This window comes from Thunnus maccoyii, chromosome 9 (genome assembly GCF_910596095.1).
Source record: "Thunnus maccoyii chromosome 9, fThuMac1.1, whole genome shotgun sequence".
In the NCBI taxonomy this organism is placed as follows: domain Eukaryota; kingdom Metazoa; phylum Chordata; class Actinopteri; order Scombriformes; family Scombridae; genus Thunnus; species Thunnus maccoyii.
The window spans coordinates 11,158,116-11,182,324 of NC_056541.1; the positions used below are offsets into that span (position 1 = coordinate 11,158,116).

The following is a 24,209-nucleotide window of genomic DNA, read 5'->3' on the forward strand; positions in this document are numbered from 1 at the left end:
TATTTTCCACATTTTTATATTTAACTATTCACAGAATTTGATTAAAAAAATACCCACCCACAGAAACAGTTTTATAAGGACAGTTGCATTTACACTTGGAGTAGTTACAGATAAGGCACAACGTAACAGTGAAAATGTCCTTTAACAGTATATCATCCAATCACATCCCCATACATCCAAGGTTGTGCAATTCCATTACTGTGATTTTTCTTTTCTAGTGTTTTTCTGTGTTTTGTTACCATTAATAAATGAAACTACAAGCATAAGTACAGTACATGTCCATCTCTGATGGGGAAAGTCTGAGCTCTACACCATTAAAAACAGACAGAGCATTACATCCTGAACACTCCAAAACGCGTCTTCTTCGTTGGTGCATTCAGCGCTGCACTGAGACTCAGTCCCAAAACCAAACGAGTATCAGCAGGATCAATAATCCCGTCATCCCATAGTCTGTAGAAAAGAGAAAGAAAAAAAAGTGCATTAATATGCATATTAGCTGTTGTCTGATGCTTTTTGCAATACTTGTGCAGGTCTCGTATCCGTTTCTTTAATAGGGTGTCAAGACGTGTTCCTCTTCTCTGAATAACTCCCACGTTCCTGTTTTAATACACTTGTTGAAGTTTAACATCAAGTCTTTTCTAATATTATCTTCACTTTGCTTTTTTCTTTTTGAGTAAGCTCATTCAAAGTCAGATTAATCAATTCTATTATCAGTTACCATGATTGGGACGCTTACATACCATAATAATCTAATAATCTAAACCTATAATTGTGGTTTTTATATGAAAATCTTGCACTTAAATGTTTTTTTGTAGCTCTTAATGTAGGAAATACTGCATCCTATTATGGAATGTTAATATAATTCAGTGTATTGAAAATCATCAACCTCCTCTGGCGAAAAAAAAAAAATCACATACAAATCCTTTGATGTTGTTTTGATCTATTCTCACTATTTCTCTACACCAGTAAAAAGGTTGTAACGATTAGTAGATTAGTTGATTAATAATCGACAGAAGATTAATTGCTATCTATTTTGATAACAGATAATTGTTTTGAGTCATTTTTTAAGATAAAAATTCAAAATTCTCTGATTCCAGCCTCTCAGATGTGAATATTACTGGTTTATGTAGTCTTCTGTGATGGTGAACTGAATATCTTTGGGTTTTGGACTGTTGATGATGAGGACATCATCATGTGCTTTGGGAAACAGTGATTGTCATTTTTCACCGTTTTCTGACATTTTATAGACCAAATGAATCAATTAATCAAGAAAATAATTGACAGATTAATCTATAATGAAAATAATCATTTGTAGCCCTAAATGGTTCGTTGACTTGCACAAATTTAACAAATGCTAACAGGATACCAGAGCCAAATTCAGACACAAAAACTGGTCATTGTTATCAGTTAGTGTCTTTTATTAGGCCTGATTATTGGTCAATAGAGTCAACAGCAGTTTTGGAAATTTCCTTTTTACCAAACACATCAGTATCTCCATTCTCTGCTAGTATCATCTCTACAATAAATGTGTTAATAGCCTCTATTTATAGACATCCACAGGATCACGGCTGGTGCAGACAAGATTCTTCTTGTTAGACATCTAGCACATTTTAGCATTTTGTCTGTTTGTCTGATCTTGGCTGATGTAGGCCAGAGAACTGAAACTTCATTAGTAAAGTCAGTACAAATGATCGACAGAATGCAGGATGTTTTTTTTTTGTCCTTTCACAGCTATTTAAAATACTTTTGATCTCACCGTATGCACTTTGTGAATCTTCATTATGCTCTTGATAGTTATCACATTTATTGTAAGCCTGAAGTTTTATGTTTCGAAACGTCATTGTTGTGCTGCTATTTTGGTCAGGACACTCCTGTAGAAGTTATATAAAATCTGCCTAATTTAATCATTTGAACTGTCACAGTGTTGCAAAACACAACCACACAATTTTCCACCATGTGATGTATTTTTTCTTTATAAGAACTACTTATATGATCTAATGGATGCTCTGCTCACACACACCTTGAAAATAGCCTACAGGGCTAAATGAAAAGAAAGACGGCTCATTTTAAACAAAACAACAGGATGTCTAATCGAGAAGAAATAAATTTGATACAAATGCTAGTGGCTTGTTGGTAAGCCACCTCTCACCTCGCACTAGTGCTGAATTGCAATGACATACTGATATTAGAAAAACTTCATAGTTAGTTACAGCCCCTAAGATTGTGAGCGCCTCATTTTGCCTGAGAAATAAAATGCATCATGACCGAACCTCACCTGGCACTAGAGTAGTACGGACTGCCTTCCTCTTCAAACCGCCGCACAATCGGTTCCTTCATGGCAGCCTCTTGCTCTGCTGTGAACTGGAAAAAGTGGTAACAACAAAGGAATTGGTAAGTTTGCCAAAGACAACTGCACAAAGGAAAAAGGTTTACTGTCATGCGCATTTAAACACAAAATGAGGCAATAAGGACTGATGCCAAAGACGTTTCTGAAGGTGTTCTCTGAAGTGTGCAAAGCGTACAGCAGTGTCATGAAAGCTAGTTTCCTTGGCTTGGAAATGATGAGTCAATCCTTGTGAACATGATGAGAATAACGAAAAATATTGAGTCGATGCAGTAAAGTTTTTTTTCAGGTCTTCCTAGTCTACCGTCATGGATATGAATGAGACACACAAAATATTAAAAATACCCCTCAGTATAGCACAACATAATTCAACAGCAACACAAACTACAGCCTCCAAAATGACCATAAAGTTGAATCAACACCTCTCTAAAGCAAAAACTGAACATTATAACCTTTATGAAGGTAGAACTTGGGTTGTTGTGTTAGATCGCATTAGTTTTAGCTCAATGTACCTCATAAACTAGAAACTCTGTGGACTTTATCTTGGTTAATTTCTGTTTATCTGTTGGTAGAATAAATGAGTGTTGGGACTTGCTTACTTCATGAATTTTGTTTCCTTGTTTTGCACTGCTGACAACATCATCAAGAAATGTGTTGATTTATAAAGTTCAACTATAATGACAAGTAGAGCAAAGGTGGTAAAAAAAAGAGTAAATTAGATTGACATTTGAAATATATTTGAAAATGAACCTCTAATTAGTTTTTGCTACCTTTTCAGTCATTTTAATGGTGTATACTGTTTCTTAAGCATCACTGATTGAAACGCCTACCATCAGGGCACTGATGTGAGGTGTCATCCTGAAGCTATTAATGTGCTCTTAATACACCCCTAACAGCATACCTGACACAGTTTAATTACAGCCATTTGATGACTGCACTATTCAGGATAAGTCATCAATGTAACATTTAACACTGATATAATTTGATCCTTGTATAAGTGCTATGTCAAACCATTACTGAAAGAAAAGTGTCTTTCATAATGTTTATGCTTTTGGCAGCATATCCACAAAACCTATTTTAAGCCTTTCAACTGAAGCACAGAAGAGATGATTAATGTGAATTGTTACCTCCTTTCCCTCGCGTGCCCGCTGATCCTTGGTAATGGTGGCCAGGACAGTGGCGGCCTGCTCACCGCCCATTACGGAGATTCGAGAATTTGGCCACATGTAGAGGAATCGGGGGCTGTGAACGAGAAAACGGAAGGGTCAGTTTGCTTGTTTTTTCCTCAGCCAGAATAGTCAACAACAACTGAGAACAACAAAAAACAAATCTGCAGTGATGAGGATCTAATTCCAAGTGATGACGACTACAGCAAAATATGATTTATGAGTGCTTAAGTGGGAAATGTACCACTTGGGTAATATTGAATAATTTAAAAAAAAAAGTCCAGCCAAAGGTGAGCGCTAACATAAATATTCTAAAATGCTATCATCTTCATCTGTGCTGCTTTTAAATGTTACAAGAGCATGCATGCCAATATTTATTTTTTTATTTAACTTGTTGGAAAGCAGAAAGGACAAAAACATGAGTGAGACACAGATAAGAAACGTTTAATATAATTCAGTCCTTCAATCTGACAATAGCTTGTTTTCCTACAATGGATGAAAATTCCACTATCTTAAAATGAAAGGTGCACACAATGCTGAAAAAAAATAAGTAAGCAGCCTCTGGCCACAATACAATCAAAACCGTCAGTCACATAATTCTTTGCGTCACGTCATTCCCTCGGAAACAATACAGTCGGGTGATATTTTCCGAACAAAATGACAAATAATAAGTGAAACAAGTGGCAGTCCGACTCAGAAAATCTAAATGGATATTCTGAGAGCCTCTTTTTCTGACATTTAAGAAGGTCACTTTCACCTAGATGTAAAAATTGAAGATCTCAGCTCATATTATTCCACATGCACTGAGCAGCATGCATTAAGAGTATACTTAGTTAATTTTGTAGACTTAAATTATGCACAACTCAGACACAGCTCAATGATCTTTACACTTAAGTAAAAGGTTTTGACCAGACTTCCATTTTGTTCATTTTTTTATGTTACTGGTTATCACAGACTACTTATCAACTCTGGAGTCTTCACACTGTACCTGTAAGCTCTACCGCACATGCCGTAGTTTCCTGCACCGTATGAGCCACCAATGATAACAGTAATCTTGGGTACATTGGCGCAGGCAACAGCAGTCACCATCTTGGCTCCATCCTTTGCAATTCCTCCTGCTTCATACTCTCTGCCCACCATGAAGCCTGAGAGAGAGATGGAAAAGAGAGATTGCAAATAAAAGCTGTGCTGACGTGTATGTCTTTGTGTGTGTTGTCATGGGAGTACATCTAGATTCATTATAATTAAACAATCAATAGATAACACGTAAAACTGAGAACTTGTTGAGAGAAATTCCAAGATCATGTCATAAGATATGGAAATATCATTAATTAAGATATTATCAATTTGATTGGTACTCCATATGACTTTACAGTAATCAACCGAATGCTGTATTTAATACAAGGTTCATTAGGTGTCTAGTATCCCTTAAAACTCAATACTGACATGATGTTTTGACAATTGTTTAACAACTTAAATTGACTATTTATGATTATTATCCTTGTTTTGTTCACATCTGACCTGAGGTGATGGGTAGAAAACAGAAACTTGCAAGCAGGGGACAAAAAGGACCATAACAGAACAAAATATCAGATAACAATAATCCCAAAACCTCAGATATTAAAGGATAAGGTGGGCAATATATTTTTCTTATTGTTGACAAATCTCATGTGCAGAGCCAAACCAACAATGAATTGATATATTCACAAATATTATGTGTGTATCCAAAGCCTGATATATCTTATTCCTCTGTGCTGTAGACCATTGAGCCACAGTGTTGCACTGGGCGACATGTTCCTTCACCACAAAAGAGTTTTGGGCACATTAGTTTGTTTAGAAACAGCTCCAAAGACTAATATCAGCGCTCAGGAACATACACAGCGGCGTCTGACTTACACAGAACTACTCTCAGGAACCTGAAACCTTGATCACTATTATTAGTCTTTGGAGATGTTTCTTTTTACCCCCAGAATATTATTTTTGAATATACTCCGCATAGAGCACAGTGTAGGAATATTAACAGATTTTTCTTATAAATCCATCAATAAACTTGGAGCCGTTTCTAAATAAACAAACAAGTCACTCTTCGGGGTGAAGTAACATGTGACCCAGTGCAACAGTGTGGCTCACTGATTTGTTTTTAATAGTATTTGGGCAACAGTGGAGGTCTAGAGCACAGAGGAATAACATGTATCAGGCTGTGGATGCACACACAATAATTGTAAGTAGGATCAATTCATTGTTGGTTTGGCTCTGTGCATCAGCTTCACTGACACTAAGAAAAATATGCCAGCTACATCCTTTAAGAATTCCCACTGACCTGTTATGTTTTGGAGAAAAATAAGTGGAATGTTTCGTTGACAGCACAATTCGATGAAATGCGTCCCCTGAAAAGAAATTAAATATTCAATGAATAGTAGTAGTATATTCCTGCCTGTAAAAAAATAACTGTCCAGAGGGGAAAAACACAGACATGTACTTTTCCTATCTTAAAGAACCAGTGTGTAGAATTTAGTGGCATCTAGCAGTGGAGTTGCAGATTGCAACCAACTTGAGTACCCCTCCAAACGTATAGAAAAACCTACGGTGGCTGCAAAACTTTGCTTCTTAGTTTCAGGTGATTACACACTAATTAAAACATACTTATGAGTATTATATTCCATTTTTGCCAACAGATCCCCCTTAATCTTACACACTGGTCCTTTAAGTGATGCTATCAAATCTCCCAAGCAATCAGTTTGCTGAGATCTGGTGACTGAATCAAAGAGCAATGACATAAACTATTCAATAAGTGTGTGTCCTGTGAGCAGTTTGCCTCACCTTAAATCATCATCTTCATCTGAGACGACACCAGTCAGGACAGAAATTTATCAACATGCGAGGAAGGTCGTCTGGCTTCACACTGGCTTTGCATTTTCTAGATTTTACTTTGAATTCGAAAGGAGGTGAATGGCCTTCAGTCTCGCCAGAAAAACGCGCTGCACAACGCAGAGCTGCCAGAATGCCTATTGTACAGGCAAACAAGCACAAAAGACTGTGCACGGTGCAGAGACCCCTCATTTCCATATACTTTGTATTGCTAAATTACTCAGGTGTTTTCTTTATTTTGGCAGTTTCTCTGCTGGCTTTCTTTCAGTGAAGCCACCTGCCTTGCATTGGGAAGTGTAAACAAAGTGGGAAACAATGTGAAAGATGGCTGCCTATTAGAAACCGTCACTTGGTGAAAAAAGGATCCATCAGTTTGCTCCCAAATGTGCACACAACAACAGAAATGTAATCTTTTTTTCTCTTACCTCTTCTTCTCACAAACACAAATACCAGTAGAGAAGCTTTTAACAACTTAACAGTTAGTATAATAGAAGTCCAGGCATTTCTTAAGTGATGAAAGGGTGTCTCAAAAATGCATCTCGAAATGCAGGTGCACTATTGATTTTTCTTGGATATGCTCTCTGTGCATGTCTGTTCCACATCTGTCTGAAGCACTGTCAGTCCCTTTCGACAGTAACTAATTACACTGATAAGATAACCAATGCTCACACTGTCTCATTGAGACCTCACAGAAAAGTGAATCAAAGAAACCTTTTTTTTTTTCTTTTCAGGTCGAGCTTGTAATCGAATTCAGAATGCGTTTGAAAAACTTATTAGTCTATAATCACAAATTCATCTCCTCGTCTTTCCTAAGCCTGTGTAAAGTTCAGCTGTGTTCACGGCAGATTGGCTTGCAAATTAAGTGAATTATATTGAATGAAAATTATGATTGTCCCTTGTCCATGGTTTCTAAATGCTACGTTATTACAATACCATTCAGAGTACTCATGAGATAGCACAGACAAGTGCAATTTGAGAGCTTATTGTATGAGGGAACCTCAGCGCCTCGACTGTGAAGGGTCAGAACAAACCATCTACGAAGACTAAAGCTCCCTCAAGAGAGAAATTTTTGGTATTCAGTGATGTAAGCAGCAAATCTCTGTGGAAAATACTATCAGAACTGCCTCAGTATTGTTATAGTCATTGACATTTAGAGAGGCACATTTCCAGTACATTGCTTGGTGCTTTGAAAATTCAGCACAATTGTGAGGCTTAGCTTTTTACTCTTTACACACAGGTGTTGTTTGTATGTTGTCATTATGTTTGTTCATAAAAATCACAGGATCAAAGCAGTACCATGCACAATCTGAACATTTAGTTAAAATATAGGCAAATTTGAGGTTTTCTAATAACACTGTAGTGATGGTGTGAACTTTCTGAAGCAAAGGAGCTCAATTTTTACTCAATAAGTTACTGTTTCAATTATCTTTGGGTACAATTTTACCTTTTTCGCAGACTCTGAAAACAAGACTCCGTTGTTGCCGATGATTCCGACTGGGTAACCGAATATTCTTGAAAACCCTGAATGGGTAGATATTGAAAGTCAAATAATTATCAGTCACATAATTATCTGTGCTGTAGACAAAGGAAAATATTATTGAATATACCTGTAACAAGAGTGTCTCCATAGAAAGCCTTGAACTCATCAAATTTACTCCCATCTACAATTCTGGCAATGACCTGTAATCAAATGAATAAAACAAAGTTAAAGCCAATAAAAACATGTCAAACAACAGCAACAGCAATACTTGTATCCTTTTTATTATAAAACAAAATTATGTTATGACACCAGTTATGTGTGTTGAATTATTTTTACTAAAGTGATTTAACAATGGCTGGGGCCCTTCTGTATGGAGTTTGCATGTTCTCTCCATGCCTGCGTGGGTTCTCTTCGGGTACTCCAGCTTCCTCCAACAGACCAAAAACATGCAAGTTAGGTTAACCGATGAGTCTAAATTGCCCGCAGGTGTGAATGTGACTATGAATAGTTGTCTGTCTCTATACTATATGTTAGCCCTGTGACTGACTAGCGACCTGTACGGGGTGTTCCCCGCCAGGTGAGATTGGCTCCAGCTCCATTGCAACCCTCTAGAGGATAAGTGGTAAAGAAAATGGATGGATGGATGATTTAACACTGTGCTAAAAAGGCTATTACAGCTGAAAACTCCAGTAAAGTGCGACCAGCCAGTTGATCTTGCATCCTAAATGGAGTGCCAATACTGTTCTACACTACAAACAGTTTGACATTTCTAGAGTTAGCAGTAATTCTTGCTCCCGGGTCCACATCAAGAATCAAAGGCTCAGGCTTTAAACCAAATGAGAACATCTGGCGAGCTGTGCCAGACAAAGCAAAAACAAAGTGATTGAAGCCAGTCGTCCATAGAGGGACTCTGCAGCTAAACATTGGTTTAAAGTGCCTTCTTTACCTGTAAAAGGTTTGCTTCATAATAAATCTTAAGTATAAAACAGTGGTACTAAGTCTATACTCTATAGGTCTAATTTTCAAGTAGTAATACTGTAACAAATGGGTTTATTTAATGCTCTTCTAAATACACATTAAACAAAAGGACATCATGGAAAAGTTTCATCCAAATAAAGGTCTAAATACTAATCTAAATAGAAGTGGGAGCTCATTGAGTGTTTTATTACTTCAAAAGTGACTCAACCCACCAGAACAGAAAGTCAAGCTGAAAAAAAAAAATCTATATTTAAGTGTTGCCATGTTCAAATCAGACATTTTTTCCTGTCCTTATTTCCGGACAGGAAACCAGACAAATATAGTACCTCTCTGACATCAAAGTTGCGTTTCAGGTTATCTCCAACTATGCCATAGAGTTCATCAGCAGGGAAGAGAGGGGCTTCAGTAGGTTCTGTAGTAACCTGTAAAATATAAAAAACAGACAGAATCCACATCAAGATGTGCTACAGACATCATCCCCTTTTGAACAATAAAATGTGACACTTTATAATGATTGTCATCATTGGACTTGCCTCGATATTTTTCCTGTAGTTGAGGCTTCGCACTGTCTTCCTTGCTAAATGGAGCGCGTGGTTATCGTCTAAAGCATAGTGGTCTGTCACACCTGATTTTCTGTAAAATAAGCAGCAAATCAATCACAGTGAGATGATCACAGCACATAAATCATAACTTAGCAAATAACTATGTACATGGGAGCATGTGTTTCATCGATGCACAGTAAAATAAAAAAGAGAAAAAAAGAGAAATGTTAATTGTTTTGTTTTTTTAATAAACTACAATATTTAAAGGGTAACTTTTTTACACTGTACACATAATCACATAGGTCTATATCGTCATATGATTTTAATACAGATGATAGCTTATTTCTGTCTGCTTGGATTTGAAAATTCAGTTCAGCCGAATACTCTAATCATGATGTAATAGGCAAGACTCCGAGGTATATTTTATATCAGCTGCTGCCAAGTACAAATATCAGAACATCAGCTTACTGAAGCCCCAGTTTGTGCCCCTCACACAGACCTGCTGGTAGCGTTGGCAAGTCTGATAAGAGTCGGCAGAGAGACGATGTCATGCCACTCAGAGAACCATGGCTATGCAAATAAACAAAAGATTTATTCCTTTTCTGTGGCAGTCAACACAGCACATGGATCCGCCAATAACTACCTGAGCTTTACAAGATATTCAGGGTTGACGACAGTAACATTAACCACGATAAATAGCAGGGTTGTAGCTCAGCTACAACACAGGTACCACACAGAAACTTTTACAAAGGACCATGAATGTGCTTCTAGTGACTGTCAAAGCTCCAGCGGACTCTCTGTGCTTCCAGCACGGACACGCAGAGTCTGACAGCAGCTGCTCACGGCTGGTTAGCTCTGACTATCAGCTCTACATCGCTATTCATGCTACACTGAGCAGTGGTCAGTCTCACATTGTAGGTAAGTCATTCTGGCTGGTGTCCCCTTACCTCCCGTGTCACACACTATGTAACCAGGAGGCCACGACCCCTACAGTCGTTGTCCTGTGAAGTCCTCTGCTGCATATTTAAAATATGGTGGGATGGAGGGAGCTAGCAGAATTTGACTGTGTAGTTACTCTTTAAAGCTGCTAATTTGCACCACTGAGCTTTTGTCCATTTTGTTGTACTATAAAATTATTTTCATAAATACTGGGATCTAAGTGAAGTGAAAAACTTGTCTGTGAAATTACACAATTCAAATAACAGAACAACCTATTGTCTGTGTCAACCCAGGCGTCACTAGAATATTGTACACTGACTCTAAAATCATATTCAGAATATACATTTTATATAAAAAACAATCTATTTCAGAGGGATTTTAGGGTTAAGGCAGAGATAACAGTATTTCTATGGACTAAACCAGCATTTTAATAGATGAACAACACCTTCTTGAAAGCAAAAACTTGGGATCACAGACCTATAAATGCAATGTCATGAAGAAATGCTGTCATTACATACTTGCAGTGAAGATCAGCACCACCAAGGTCCTCTGCAGAAACTTCTTCCCCAGTGGCAGCTTTGACCTGTAAATACAAAGGCGCAGAGATTCTCAATAAAAAGGAACAATACTAACAGGCACATTATCCTTGTTATATATTCCATCACTTATGTGCAGTAAACAAACATATTAGTTATTTCTTGACCTTTCTTTTCAAAGTAGTTCAAAACTATAGCTTTGCTTACACACCACCAATTGATTAACAGGATTATGAGCCAACATGACTCTATAAAATGTAATATTTTTTCATCCTATTGCCATACAGTTGAAGAAAAAGACAAATTTGCAAACCAGTGGAGGTCCTCCAAGGAAAATGGTTCCTTGCTTCCGCACAATGATGCTTTCATCTGCCATAGCCGGTACATATGCTCCTCCAGCAGTGCAGGAACCCATCACAACTGCAATCTGAAAGAGTGCAGAAACAGAATAAGTCTAGTGGCAGAACATGTTCAGTATTCAGAGTGACTATCTAAGACTGACAAGACATGAAAGATTTCAAATGAATGGGCGATTTATTTGACAGAGCAAGAAACACATTTAAAACCTGCTCACTCTTAGAAAAATTGAGTTTCAAGAAACATTTGTAGTTCTACACCAGTAGAACCAGTAGATATTCTGTTTCAATAATCATTTCTATCATGGCGCATTTCAGCAAATATCTGAATTGTATATGAGATTAAAAACATTACGGGGATGGACAGCTATAATTGTAAATTTTAATGCTGTTATTCAGTGGTAAAATTGGCATTAATAATAAATATGACTAGAAGAAGAAAAAAAAACGTCCTAAGAAAACAAGATTAGCCTCAAGATGATATTAACATGAATCAATGGGCATTCAATATTGTGAGGTCTGAATATATTCAGGTGTGGTCATCACCTCTAGGTCTTCTTGAGAGATTTGAGTGCAAGACCTGATTTCTCTACAGCACTATCTGCATTTATTAGCTCTCACACAAACAGCCTTGTTTTTTTTTTTCCTTCCCTTAAACACAAGAGGGGAAGGATGTCTCTTCGGTAGTCAATAGCAAGATGGATTTTGGTTGCCTGCAGACAATGAAAAGATGAATAACCTTAAGCCGTGCAGATCGTTTAAATTTACCATCCCTGCTCTGTCTAATATAATTTTTCAGACAACCTTTTCTGCATTTACTACAAAAACAGGTCCATGTATCGACTTTCCAAAAGGAGACGAGCAAAACATGAAGCCGAGGTGTTTAAGTTCCATTATGCCACTTTAAATGTAAATGCGTTATGTGATCGACATGTGAAATACAATTTACCAACCAAACATCAGCATCACCTGTGCTATCCCCTTTGACGACAGCCTGGCCTGGTTGAAGAAAATGCGTCCAAAGTGATCCCTGTCTGGAAAGACATCTGCCTGTCTGGGTAGATTGGCTCCTCCCGAATCCACTAAAGGAGTCAAGAAGATCAGGATATGTAGAGATGTCACTGATTATTAATTAAACATCTGGCTCCTGGCTCTATTACAGACATTTTATCTTCCCTTTTACGATGAACTGCAGTCTGAAACCCTAAACCAGGTCCTTCTGGGATGCTACAAGTCTACACTAACAAGAAAACCTGTCTCTTTTTCCACAGGGCCCTTTGACTTTGGAACAACTGCAGAGGAGACCTGACTGGCAAAGTTAGTGAATTTAATCACTATGAAAATGTTATGTTGCTCATTTTACCCAGCTACTGATACTCAACATTTCTGTTTAACGACTTCATGCTGGTGGCGCGGATAAAAAGAGCGTTTTCCCCCCTTTTGTGGGTATTTTCTTTGTGTTTGTCCAAGTCTATGCAAAATATAAAAAACTCACCTAAGTAAATGCATGGCAAGTGGTTCTGCTGGGCTATTTCTTGTGCACGCAGGTGTTTCTTCACCGTAACTGGGTAGTAGGTTCCCCCTTTGACGGTAGCATCATTTGCAACAATGACACACTCTACCCTGTGAGAAATAAAAAAAAAACAATGAAGATATAAATATGAAGGTAACACTCCATGTAATTATCATAGACTGCTAAATCTGCAGCCAGTTTTGTATCTTCTACCAGCACATATGGAGAATTCAAAATAGCTGATCCTGCGGTGTTAAATCAAGGTTTATAACATAGTCGAAAAATGATCTTTTAAAGTATTTCCCAGTGTGAGATTCAAAACACTTTGGTTAAATTCAACTCATTGTTATTCATGACAACATTTGTGCGAAACAACTCTCACTATTTTAAAGACTTTTAATAGAGCGACACCCTGGTGAACCTCAAAAGTGTTAAGAGCACTTACCCTGAAACCCGTCCGATACCAGTAATTATTCCACCTGCAGGCACTTCCTCTTTTCCATACAACTCATATGCTGCAAACTGGGATAATTCCAAGAAAGGAGTCCTGCAAGAAAATCAAATCAGGAAATACAATCATGTAATACAGTAATTTGGATGGAGAGAGGATAATGTTCTGGCTTGTACCTTAAAAAAACTTTTAAACTTGAAATGTGAAGAGTTTTGAGCACAAAACAAGTGGATTATTTTAGGATTAAAATGGCAGCAATGCCATCCTCCTTTCCCTGTTCTCAGTGCACAGGGATGTGTGTGCCCCATGGTTTGTGTAATGACGTCAAACCAGAGCACTACAAATTTTTATGCATCCAGTCTGCTGGGTATGACTCAGCCTTAAATTTTGAATGTGTCAAAAAAAAAAGCAAGGATGGAAGAAGAGGACAGTACCCCGGATCCAAGAGTCTGTCTATACGCTCTCTAGGCAAGAGTTTCCCACGAGAAGTATGAAGTCTTCTGGATTTTTCTCCCCCACCTGGAACAATAAAAATAAATAACATGTTAACTGAACATTTGAATGCTGATATTTAACTGACTATCCTGTGTTAACTCACAAAAGCGTTCCACTTTATTGTATCTGTCCTGAAAGTCATTGTTGTGATATGTTATAATCTCATGATAGTTAGGTGAGTATCAGCACTGGACAATCTAAATTAAAGTGTAACTGGTAATGGTCACATTCAACTAAGTTGAAGAAGAATGAATTGTTATTGTCAGGCAATGGATTAAGGAGTGGTTTCATATTTTCACATAAAAACTGATCCTTAAAATCTCATTTCTCATTTCCAGCTCTATATTTCTATTCGGGGACTCCACTTGAGTAGCTTTGCAGTTTCACAGTTCAAAAAATCCTTATTGGTCTTATATTGGCCCTTTATGCAGCCCCTCAATTCAGCCTCTGTCTGAAAGAGGCCGCTTTAGCTCTCGTCTCTTTAAGGCCCCCCTCTCAATGAGCCCACTCTGTTCTGATTGGTCAGCTTCACGAAGCTGCATCACAGCTGACTTCCGCCAGCTCTGGACGCTACGTAAATAAACTATAGTAGCAGGATTTCACTTCTTTTTTCTCTTTCTCCAAATGTCAACTTCTCAAATCCAAATCCACAAGTTGAAGTCAGCTCTACTTAAAAGTTGAAAAAAAACGTTGGAAACTGAGCATTCAGAGAAGTCTGAAGCCTTAGTTTTCTGCTCACATGGATTACTTTTACAAACATTTACCTCATTATTTGAAACTCTGGCCATGTTTAATATGAACATCTAGCATTGTAACATTATATGTATGACAGAAAATAAGGAAAAGCATTATAGGTCCCCTTTAATATCTACTGGCGGCCCCTGAATAGTACAACTGGAACAGATACAAGTAAGAAAGGGCTTTTATTTAACACTTTTGTCATCCAAATAGCCCATATTTGGACATTAATTTGAATAGGTGAAATAAAAAAAACATGCAGTGATGATTTTTTTTTTTTTAACTTTAGATATCATGAAGAAACTGTGTATAGTGTGTAATCTGTCAAGAGCTCAGACCTACCCAGTTTAACCTTCTCTGTCCGGCATTTCAATTCATCAACAAGAACTTGCATTCGCTCATAATTCTCCTGAAAAACAAAAAGAGATTTTGTTTGTCAAGTGATCAAATGATTTCTACTGATGACAATTAGTGGCAGAAAGCACCACATCCAGAAACTGCTGACTACAATAATTTAACCCAAACAGAATGGCAGGCAAGTGTTAATGACAGAAATACGTAATTATTAATTATTATTTTAATAAAAAAATCATTCAGCCCAAACAGCAATCTGTCACATAGTCAGGTCTGTCAAATACAAACTAAAGTGACCACCGATCTGATTTATAAAGGGAATTATATAAAAGAATAGTGCCTTTAACTGAAAACACCTGCAATAACACCCAATCATCACTGAGTTGGACAACATCATAATATTTCCATGACAAAATAGAACAAGTTCTACTGATTACAGAGTATATTAAATTGTTAAAATTCAGCTTTTAGATAATTTGCAGTAGAGAAGTTTACTACCCTCTCAACACTACATTTGTCAAGGGGAAATAAAAAGGTTGAAGAACATGGCAGCAACAACACTGATTTAATGCAGGACTACCACTTAATAGACCTGTTTATGCTGGTTTGAACAAGTCTCTCTACAAGTTACAAGAATGTGAAGAAAATGTGTCTGTGGTGCCATCAAGTGACACTTTTTGGTGCTGCACAATATCAGTAAAGAAAAAACAATTATGAGATGAGGACACCATGTACCAAGGGTTATAATGATAATTAAAATTTGAATTAAAATTATTACATTATCTCTTAAACTTATCATTTTCCATCTTTAATACCTAAAACACTATGAAAAATCTCATTTGCATTTTTTCTCAAAATGGCATGAATGTTTTTCAAATTACAGCTTTCTGAGTAAGGCTAACTTTATTTTCAGTATCGATTAACCTGACAATTATTTTCTCCATTTATCGGTTTAGTCTATGAAATGTTAAAAAATAGTGGGGGAAATTGCATTCACACAATTTCTTTGAGGACAAGGTGATGTCTTCAATGTGTTTGTTTTGTCTGACTAACAGTCCAAAACCATCAGAGATTCAATTCACTGTCATATACATATAACAGCAAGAAAAAGTTACATATGAGAAGCTGCAACCAGAAAATGTTCAGTTGTTGCTTGAAAAATTACTATAAAAAGATTATTTGATTATCAAATCATTTGCCGATTTTTATATATGACATCATTACATTATTAATATTGAAGCATCAGTGTGTAAGCAGCAAGTGGAGCTAGTTTGAACTACTTTATTTACAGTTAGCTAGTTTAGTCCAGTGGTTCCCAACCTAGGGGTCGGGCCCCTCCACAGGGTCACCAGATAAATCTGAGAGTTGTGAGATGATTAATGGGAGAGGAAAGAGTAAAAAGCAAAGTTCTGATACACAAATTTGTTTTCAGTTTTTAGACTTTTTCTCTATTCTTTGATTTTTGATGAAATACTGGATCATTTTAACATTTATTGAAATGAAACAATGTGAGAGGTTTAGAGGGAAAAATCACTATTTGGTGAAGTTCTTTACAACTCACAGACTGCTTTTTGTAAGATGTCAAAAGCCAAAAAGGTTGAAAACTACTGGTTTCATCTTCAAAAATGTGTTTTATTTTAAAAGCTTGTTATTGTACTCATTGTGTCAAATCTTCATCTGAAAAGTAACTAAAGCTGTCAAGTTAATGTAGTGGAGTAGAAAGTATAAAGTAGCATAAAATGTAAATACTCAAACAAAGTACAAGTGCCTCAAAACTGTACTTAAGCGCAGTACTTGAGTAAATGTACTTAGTTACCTTCCACCGCTGATGATAAAACTTATTAGCAGGGAAAATAGTAAAAAGTAGCAATAGTGTGATGCTAGACCTTGACAGAGCACCAAATGAAAGCTCAAGGTTTTGACCTCTTGTGGACACTCAGCTGGCTACCATTGTTGTTCATACGTGGTTTAGGGACTACATGAACCATATTTTAATGCTTGTCAGTATTGCTATTGCTTCTACAGTTATCTGTCAGGTGTGACACACCTCATCTATTAGCACAGTTAACGTTAGCAGCAAGTAGAAATGTGGCGTTAACGTTACAGTCTGGCTTGCTGACGTTAGCAACATGCTAACCTACCTGATATTCAGCAGTCTGTTTATCAAGCTGAGAGCCTAGTCGAGCTACTTTATCGGCGTAGTAAGATCTCGTGCAAGCCAAAGGTAGACTCCTGCAACGAAGCAGCCACGGTCTGACCGTCTGTAGAAGCATTTTGCTGCTCACGTCAACCTAAACGTGAAATTTGCAACTGCTAGCTGGCTAGCTAACCTAGCAGTGAGTGATCTTACTCTGTGGTTAGTGTGAGTAAACGTGAAGTTCCGCATCGCCACCTGGTGGCTGCAGACAATGACTACATCTGTAGAAATTACAGAAATGTAATGTCAGGAGAGTGTTGAGTTTTTCTGAAAATTTTACAGATATCCAACCAGTAACCAAATACATTTAGTCAAATACTGCATTTAAGTACAAATTTGAGGTACTTTACTTCAGTATTTCTATTTCATTCGACTTTATACTTCTACTCCACTGCATTTCAGAGGGAAATATTCTACTTTCTACCCCGCTACATTTATTTGTGTTATGCACTTTGAGCTGCATTAGTGTGTCAAAGATGCTACAAAAATGAAGTGTATTAATTGTGAATTTGATTTTTTTTTAAATGACACACTTGTATAATACTAGTAGTAATCTATCCAAAGTATATAAAATTGGCTCCACATTGATGAACTACAACATTAAAATGCTCTTACATATATGTGTTAGTGATAAAAACAAACAATATATTATGCTATTATGACAGTCTGCATAATGACTACTTTTACTTTTGATACTTAAAGTACATTTTGCTGATAATACTTCCATACTTTTACATAGGTAACATTTTGAATTTTAGACACAGTATTTCTACTTTTACTTAAGTAAAGGATCCAAATACTTCTTCTGCCACTGTATCCAGAATTCAAAGAGTGGATTTGATATTTGTTTTCTGAGATGGGACAGAATTGGGGAATAATGTAATGTATACCATAATATGTTTTAAAATCAATTATAACCAAATTGACCAATTAAAACATAACTGGTGATGTTAAGCCTTTAAATTGTAAATTACAGAGTGGAACGAGAATGGGCATGTCCTGAGGAAAATGTTGCTACCTGATTAGACTGCCAGCTGCCGCTACTGCCATCAGGTTTTTAGGTTGTTACAGAATGTGAAATGTGTGTGTAATTAAGATTTATCATACTGTACTGATATTCACTATTATATTCAATCACAAATGACTCACAAAGACTAGAAGAGTATTTCTATTTTTGCGTCATATGCTACAATAACACCGGAACAGATGCAGAGAAAAGGCCTTGTCTCGTTCAGAAATGGGAACTAAAGTTGGTTTTAAGTGGGAATCAGAGTTGGCTTAAAAGCTTCAAAAAACATCCTTTCTGACCCGAGTGCTTTATTCTGAGGTAGAGTACATTTGGCAGAGTATAGGCTGAAGAGCATTCAAACCTTTTAGTTCATTTAGTTTTAAGAGGCCTTTCTCCTCCAACGCTTCCACCTATTCTGTCAGCGTGCATAGAAATGTCTATGACCTCCACTCAAATGGCTGCTCCTGTTTTCTTAGGAAATATACAATCCTCCACTCTCTGTGTGAACTTAAACCCTCTCACTCATCCAGCTCGCTCTACTTTGCCGCGACCCTTGAACCCTTCTCACTGCTGCAGCTGTGAAGAGACAGAATAGATGTAGAGGCATGAAAAGCCTCTTAAAAGTGGAAAAAAAAAAATTTAAATAAAATATTTTCATGACAGGGAGTGGAGTGCAGGAAAGTGGTTGACTAGCACACATAGGTTGGATGAAAAAGAAAGAAAGATTGTCCCTTTAGTCATGAAACATATGGAAAATCATGGTATCAAGCAAAGAATTTTGTAAAATATAATCTCACATTTTAACTTTTGGTTTGATCATATATAGCAACAAAGATGTGATATGGTGTTATTGGCCGTATGGTTGTACTCTGACGGCAATAGCAATTTCACCCCAGCTGACCTCAAAACTGTTGCCCACCAGTCCATTTCATGCAGCATAAGTGTAAAAATCTTTAGACTGAATACTGATATCCTATACAAATCAACTAAATGGCTTGTCTGTTAGGACATATGAGCAAAGACCAAGGGTTTCCAGTCCCTTTTTTAAATAAGGAATAGTTTAAACTGGTTTGTATGACAATGGAAGAAAAGGATAACATAAAAAATTAATCTAGACATCATACTTCCTAATTCCAATATATTGATAATCCAACAAAGATAGTCTAACTTCAAACACAAGTATTGTCTAAACATACTAATGAAATGATAACTTAACCACTACTGAAACTTACAGTAAATAATGAATCACAAGTTACCAAAGCTAATAATGCATCTTAAACTATCAGACAAAGAAAACTTACATATCATATCCACAGTTCAAACTAATGATGGATAAGGACAGCCAGTTTTTTCGTTTCAAGAGGAAAGAGGAACTTTTTCCATTAAAAAAAGGTTTGTAAAAAAAAAAAAATCTATATTTCTCAAATTAAGGAATCATAAAAGGTAGAATTTTAGTATCCACACCAAAACTCAGAAACAAAAACGTGTCTTTCGAGGGTCTAGAGGGTGATATCTGAAGTCTGAGAAAATAAGCCTGATGATGTTATCTTTACATGTCTCTCACAAGTCCCCTAACTTTATGGGAGTGCCAGAGGAGTGCCTCTTTGACTAAATTTTAAAAAAAAGCACAATATCCATATTAACAAACATTCATAGCTGGTTTGGGTTGAAATGTGCACAGAAAAATCTGCTTCAGACTTTTTTCTCAGATGCAGGTTGCTGAGCAATAAAATGTTCAAGTGTCACTCACTCTCAGTCACACACACACAGACACTCTCTCTTACACACACACACACACACACATACACACACACACACACACATATACACACATACACACACGGTGACTGATTCCTCTCCTGTCTTAATACAAGCTGAGCTGAAATCTCTCATCCTTCCCTTTTTAGAAAGAGATAATGATGCTCGTTTCACAGCTCAAAGAAGTCATTAATCTGTGACACAGCCTTGAATGTAGGATATCAAAGCGCTGCAGAGTGCACCCCCCTCCCGCCCACTAACGGGCACAACCTCGTTAAGACGGCAGAGACATGAATTAATCATCAGTCCACCCTGTAACAGGGCAGGAAATTGTTAGCAGCATCAGTTGTTGCGAGAAATGTCCCTTTGAATCGCTTGAAAGTATAAAGCTCCTTACAAATCTTTCATCTCATTACAGGATCACCGTCAAATTTACTCCACCAGATAAGCTGATGGACGCGCTCCCTGTACCCTGATCCAATCTTTTTCACAGATGTGATGGGACTGACGAGGTGAAAAATGGAAGGGGGTGAAAATTAGTAAGTCAGATATGACAAGGACACATTTGTGTGAGTTCAAATGCAATACAAGGCCTTAAAAGAGGATACTATGAGCCTCATAACTGTGATATAATCTCATTAAAAATACACTAAAGTACAACCTGAATACATAGCATACCTGGTCTTCCAAATACCAAAGGAAAAAATTCTACATTCACATGAATTTCCTTTTATGGAAGTCACATCTTCCAGTGCAGTAAGACACATTTCTGCTGCACTGGGAACATTGTTTCTTTTATATTTTTGGTGGGGACAGACCTTCATCCTAGCGTGCATTAATGTGAATAGGTGGACAGAAATGCTAGCATGGTGACAAGACCTCACCTTATAACCTTATTGTCTTGCTTGTTAGTTGTTTGTTTATTTGCTGGTCCTCTGTGTGGTTGGAGCATATTAGCCTCAGGTTTCTATTACTCTATTATGATGTTAAAGCAGAGGTTTCTCTGATCATGAGTTATAAGGTAATGTCTTGTGCCTGCAGGGCATATAAAGTTGTCTGTAATGTGCTAATAGAGTATAAAGGCCAGTTATTATGATAGATAGATGATAGACGCGTCCATGTTCATTATTTAAGTGGAAAAAATCCTGGCATTTCCGGAGGTAATTGTCTCTTTTGTGCAGCATCTTCAAGAGAACAACAGACAGGAGATACACAGCAGCATCTTGTCTCCGGGGATTTTGTGTATCCCATCAAAAGCATGACCAGTGATTGTATGTTCAGCTGAGGTTTTATGATCAAAGCACAGCAGACACTGGAAAGGAATGATGTTGTTCACTTACCTCCCCATTCCTGTTACCAGGTGTTGAGGTTTCCTTAAAAGAAATCTCCTAGCAACTATGCCTGGTGCTGTAGGAGAAGAAAGACCACTTTTATAGAGTGGTCATAGGAGGGCAAGAATGTTCTGCTAAAATGGACAAAAAAATGTGTTTTAATTGGTGATGAAGTAGTATCTAAAATGTTTTATTTTAGATTATTGGTTCCTCTTTGGTTGAAGGTGCCAAGTCAGCTGGTATTTGGTGTTTGGGTGATTATCTACAGTTTGTCAGTTAGTCCACTACTGTGGTCCAAACTCAAAGATCCTCTCTAGACATATTTTAAGACAATAAAATCCTCTGCTTGCAATAATAAATTGTGTCTGACATGTTTTTTCCACAAAATAATGTTTAGTTAGCATGTCACCAGTCCTTAAAATGACCTACTGCTACTGCAACCTACTGCTTGAAAAATCAAGAATCTATGAAAATATGTTGGATGTTTCCACTTCCCTGAAAAGTCCATTCTAAGTGTAAATGCACTGGAGGGTTCAAGTTACCACATCTGGCCCTTGATTGACTCCAAACTAGTTGTGGTGACACGAATCATGCTCATAGGCCGCCCCTTAAACTCAGATTTAAGGTGTGCACAGAGAAAACTTACCACAGAAAACAGCCTTCTAGAGCACATACATATATCATTCTGCACAGTGGAGCTCAAACATCAAACTGAAGTAACAAAAAGCATTTTTGAGTGAAGGGAGACTTAAAATACCTTTTGATGGACATGAGATTTTGTACAAATATTCATGATGCCCACAGGATGGATCCCAATGACTTGGTAATCCCCTGACTCCTCCGCTAGCGCCACCATGAGGTTGACATCTTTAGTTTTTAGTGAAATATGACAACTATTGAATGAATTGTCATGTTTTATCTTGGTACAGATGCCCCCCTCAGGATGAATTGGAACAACTTTGGAGATCCCCTGACTTTCCATATAGCACCATCATCAGTTCATTTTTAGTTTGTCCAATACTTACAAAACTAATAGAATACGGTACCTGCAAAACTACTTTTTCCTATCAGTTGTAGCCTGCTATGTGAGCTAATTAGCAAGCATTAGCATGCCACTAAGATGGCAAACATTATATCTGCCAAACATGAGCATTAGTATTTTCATTTTGAGCATGTCATCTTGCTGACGTAAGCATTTAGCGCAAAAACACTGCTGTGCTGTTCCTAAGTGCAGCCTCACAGACCCGCTAGTCTTCTTAACTTCCTGCAATGAAAATATTCACTCTGTTGCACCCAGAGTCCAAGAGCTTCCTGAGTGTGCCGAAGCAGTGAATTAATTAAGAGCAATTCTGACAGTGCTTTGAAGTTAGTAGAGTATTGTAATGGTTCTGTAAAGTGGTACTTTACAAACATACCACCAGCAGACTGTTGGGTCCCCAATGTGGACATGAGGGTCTGTAAAAGGACAATAAATATGACAATGGTGGCTGTGAACTAGCATAATTTTAACATCCAAGTGTGAAGTCTCTGTGAAGCAAAAATAATGGTATCCTTGGAGCTTTATGAGCCAATTGTACCACAACATGACGCAACATGTGCAAACTATTAAACACTGTCTTGCTATTGTGTGGCCTGTTTGTTTAATCCAACTTCTATGTCTGTCAGGAAAGTGGGCAATTTGCAAGCTGCAAGAGCTCTTAATATAAAATGCTGAAGTAGGGTGGCTCATTCCCACATTGCATCCCCACCTTTCCTCCTTCTCTCCCACTTTTGGCTGTTTGAAGTGCTGGTTGGAGAGCTGTAACAGGAGTATCATTCACTGTAATGGTGGAGCGTCCTCCTCCACAGCCCTCACTTAGATCACTTAATCCACTTCAACAGTCCGGCGCTGTGCTCTACATGAACACAGCACGTTCACAATGGGAGGTTAGACAGAGACTAGCACTGACCTGTCAGCTTGCACTAAAATGCCACACTAAAACACTTGAAACCCTTGTTTCCCTTCTCACTTAATATGGATGTGGAGTATGCCTGCCACACACCACGAGTCAAAAACTAGAGCTTTTCTGGCAAAAAAGTTTGTCACACTATACTTTCAAGAGGACACAGAGGATTTATAGCAATAATTATTGTGTTATTAATATCATCCACTACTGGTACTACTCACTGTATTCTATCTCTACATGTGTGGATACAGATACTGTGGATACTGTATGTGGCCTGTTGATTCAGTCAAGTATCGACTCTGTTTGGGCAAAGGAAGGATTCAGAGGCAGATTGCAGGTTTAGAAGTTCAAAAGTAGGTTAGAGTAGGCAAGAGAAGAGTGTTTCAGTAGATTTAGTATTTAGTCAAGGGGCCATAAAGTAACAAAAAACCAAAGGACAAACTAAAAACTATTGTTCTGGTTGTTTTGCTGGGAGTTTTTTTTTTCAAGGGCAGAGTATATTGAAGAGACATGAAGAGCCAGAGCTCAATGGAATAACCTTAAATGCTAAATTAATTCCTGCTGTGGCTGACTGCAGGTCTGTCCAGTGTACTGGTGCAATAGCATTAGGTTGTTAAGGAGAATATTAGAATATTAATGCTCTGAGCGCACATAGAAAAGAGGCAGGTTGATAATGAGTCCATTAACAGGTTGTAATACACAGAGGAGTGAAATGAGGGCTGAAATATGTAAAGAACATTGGATAAGTCAAGTGCTCTGTCATGAACATTTAATATCATTCTGCAGAAAGGGCTGAATTTGCTACTGCTGACTGTAGGTAAACCTGTGTCTTAAGTCCATCTCACCCACACTTGCCCATTTTTCATCTCTGCTATCAAATGCCATGGATAATCTTCAAAGATACAGAAAATTCCTCTTTAATGCACACTGTAACACCATGGAGGAGAGACAAGGTCACTTTCTTCAGCTGGGCAGGTAGAGAGGAGTCAAAAGATACTTCCAAACAAAATATTTTTCAGCATTGTTGCAGAACTTTGTAATATTGCAGCCACCATAAATTTATGCAAGAACCTTGCCACTTTCTCTCATTGCATAGTCTTTAATCAAATACTGTTTGGTTTATTTGAGTATCTTCATTATAATTAATTGCATTATTAACTAAATAATGAAAATATGACATGAGATGGAACAATGAACAAGCCTCACAC

At 37.4% G+C, this 24,209-nt stretch overlaps 1 protein-coding gene and 1 long non-coding RNA gene across 2 annotated transcripts; one reads left to right on the forward strand and one right to left on the reverse strand.

The window, feature by feature from the left end:
- On the reverse strand, positions 1-17,132 carry mccc2 (methylcrotonyl-CoA carboxylase subunit 2). The gene is made up of 17 exons (XM_042422129.1): positions 16,902-17,132; positions 14,749-14,815; positions 13,608-13,692; positions 13,168-13,269; positions 12,705-12,832; positions 12,179-12,291; positions 11,167-11,280; positions 10,836-10,900; positions 9,370-9,469; positions 9,163-9,258; positions 7,986-8,058; positions 7,823-7,899; positions 5,831-5,897; positions 4,499-4,655; positions 3,472-3,586; positions 2,276-2,361; positions 1-450 (listed from the first exon to the last, which is right to left on the reverse strand). Exons 1-17 carry the CDS (start codon positions 17,031-17,033, stop codon positions 333-335), a joined length of 1,695 nt encoding a protein of 564 aa, XP_042278063.1. The 5' UTR covers positions 17,034-17,132; the 3' UTR covers positions 1-332.
- LOC121904400 lies at positions 16,538-22,354 on the forward strand. Its single transcript, XR_006098217.1, has 4 exons — positions 16,538-16,715; positions 19,359-19,362; positions 20,143-20,263; positions 21,985-22,354. It is a non-coding gene; the product is annotated as an uncharacterized LOC121904400 (long non-coding RNA).
- Positions 22,355-24,209: the final 1,855 nt, after the last annotated feature.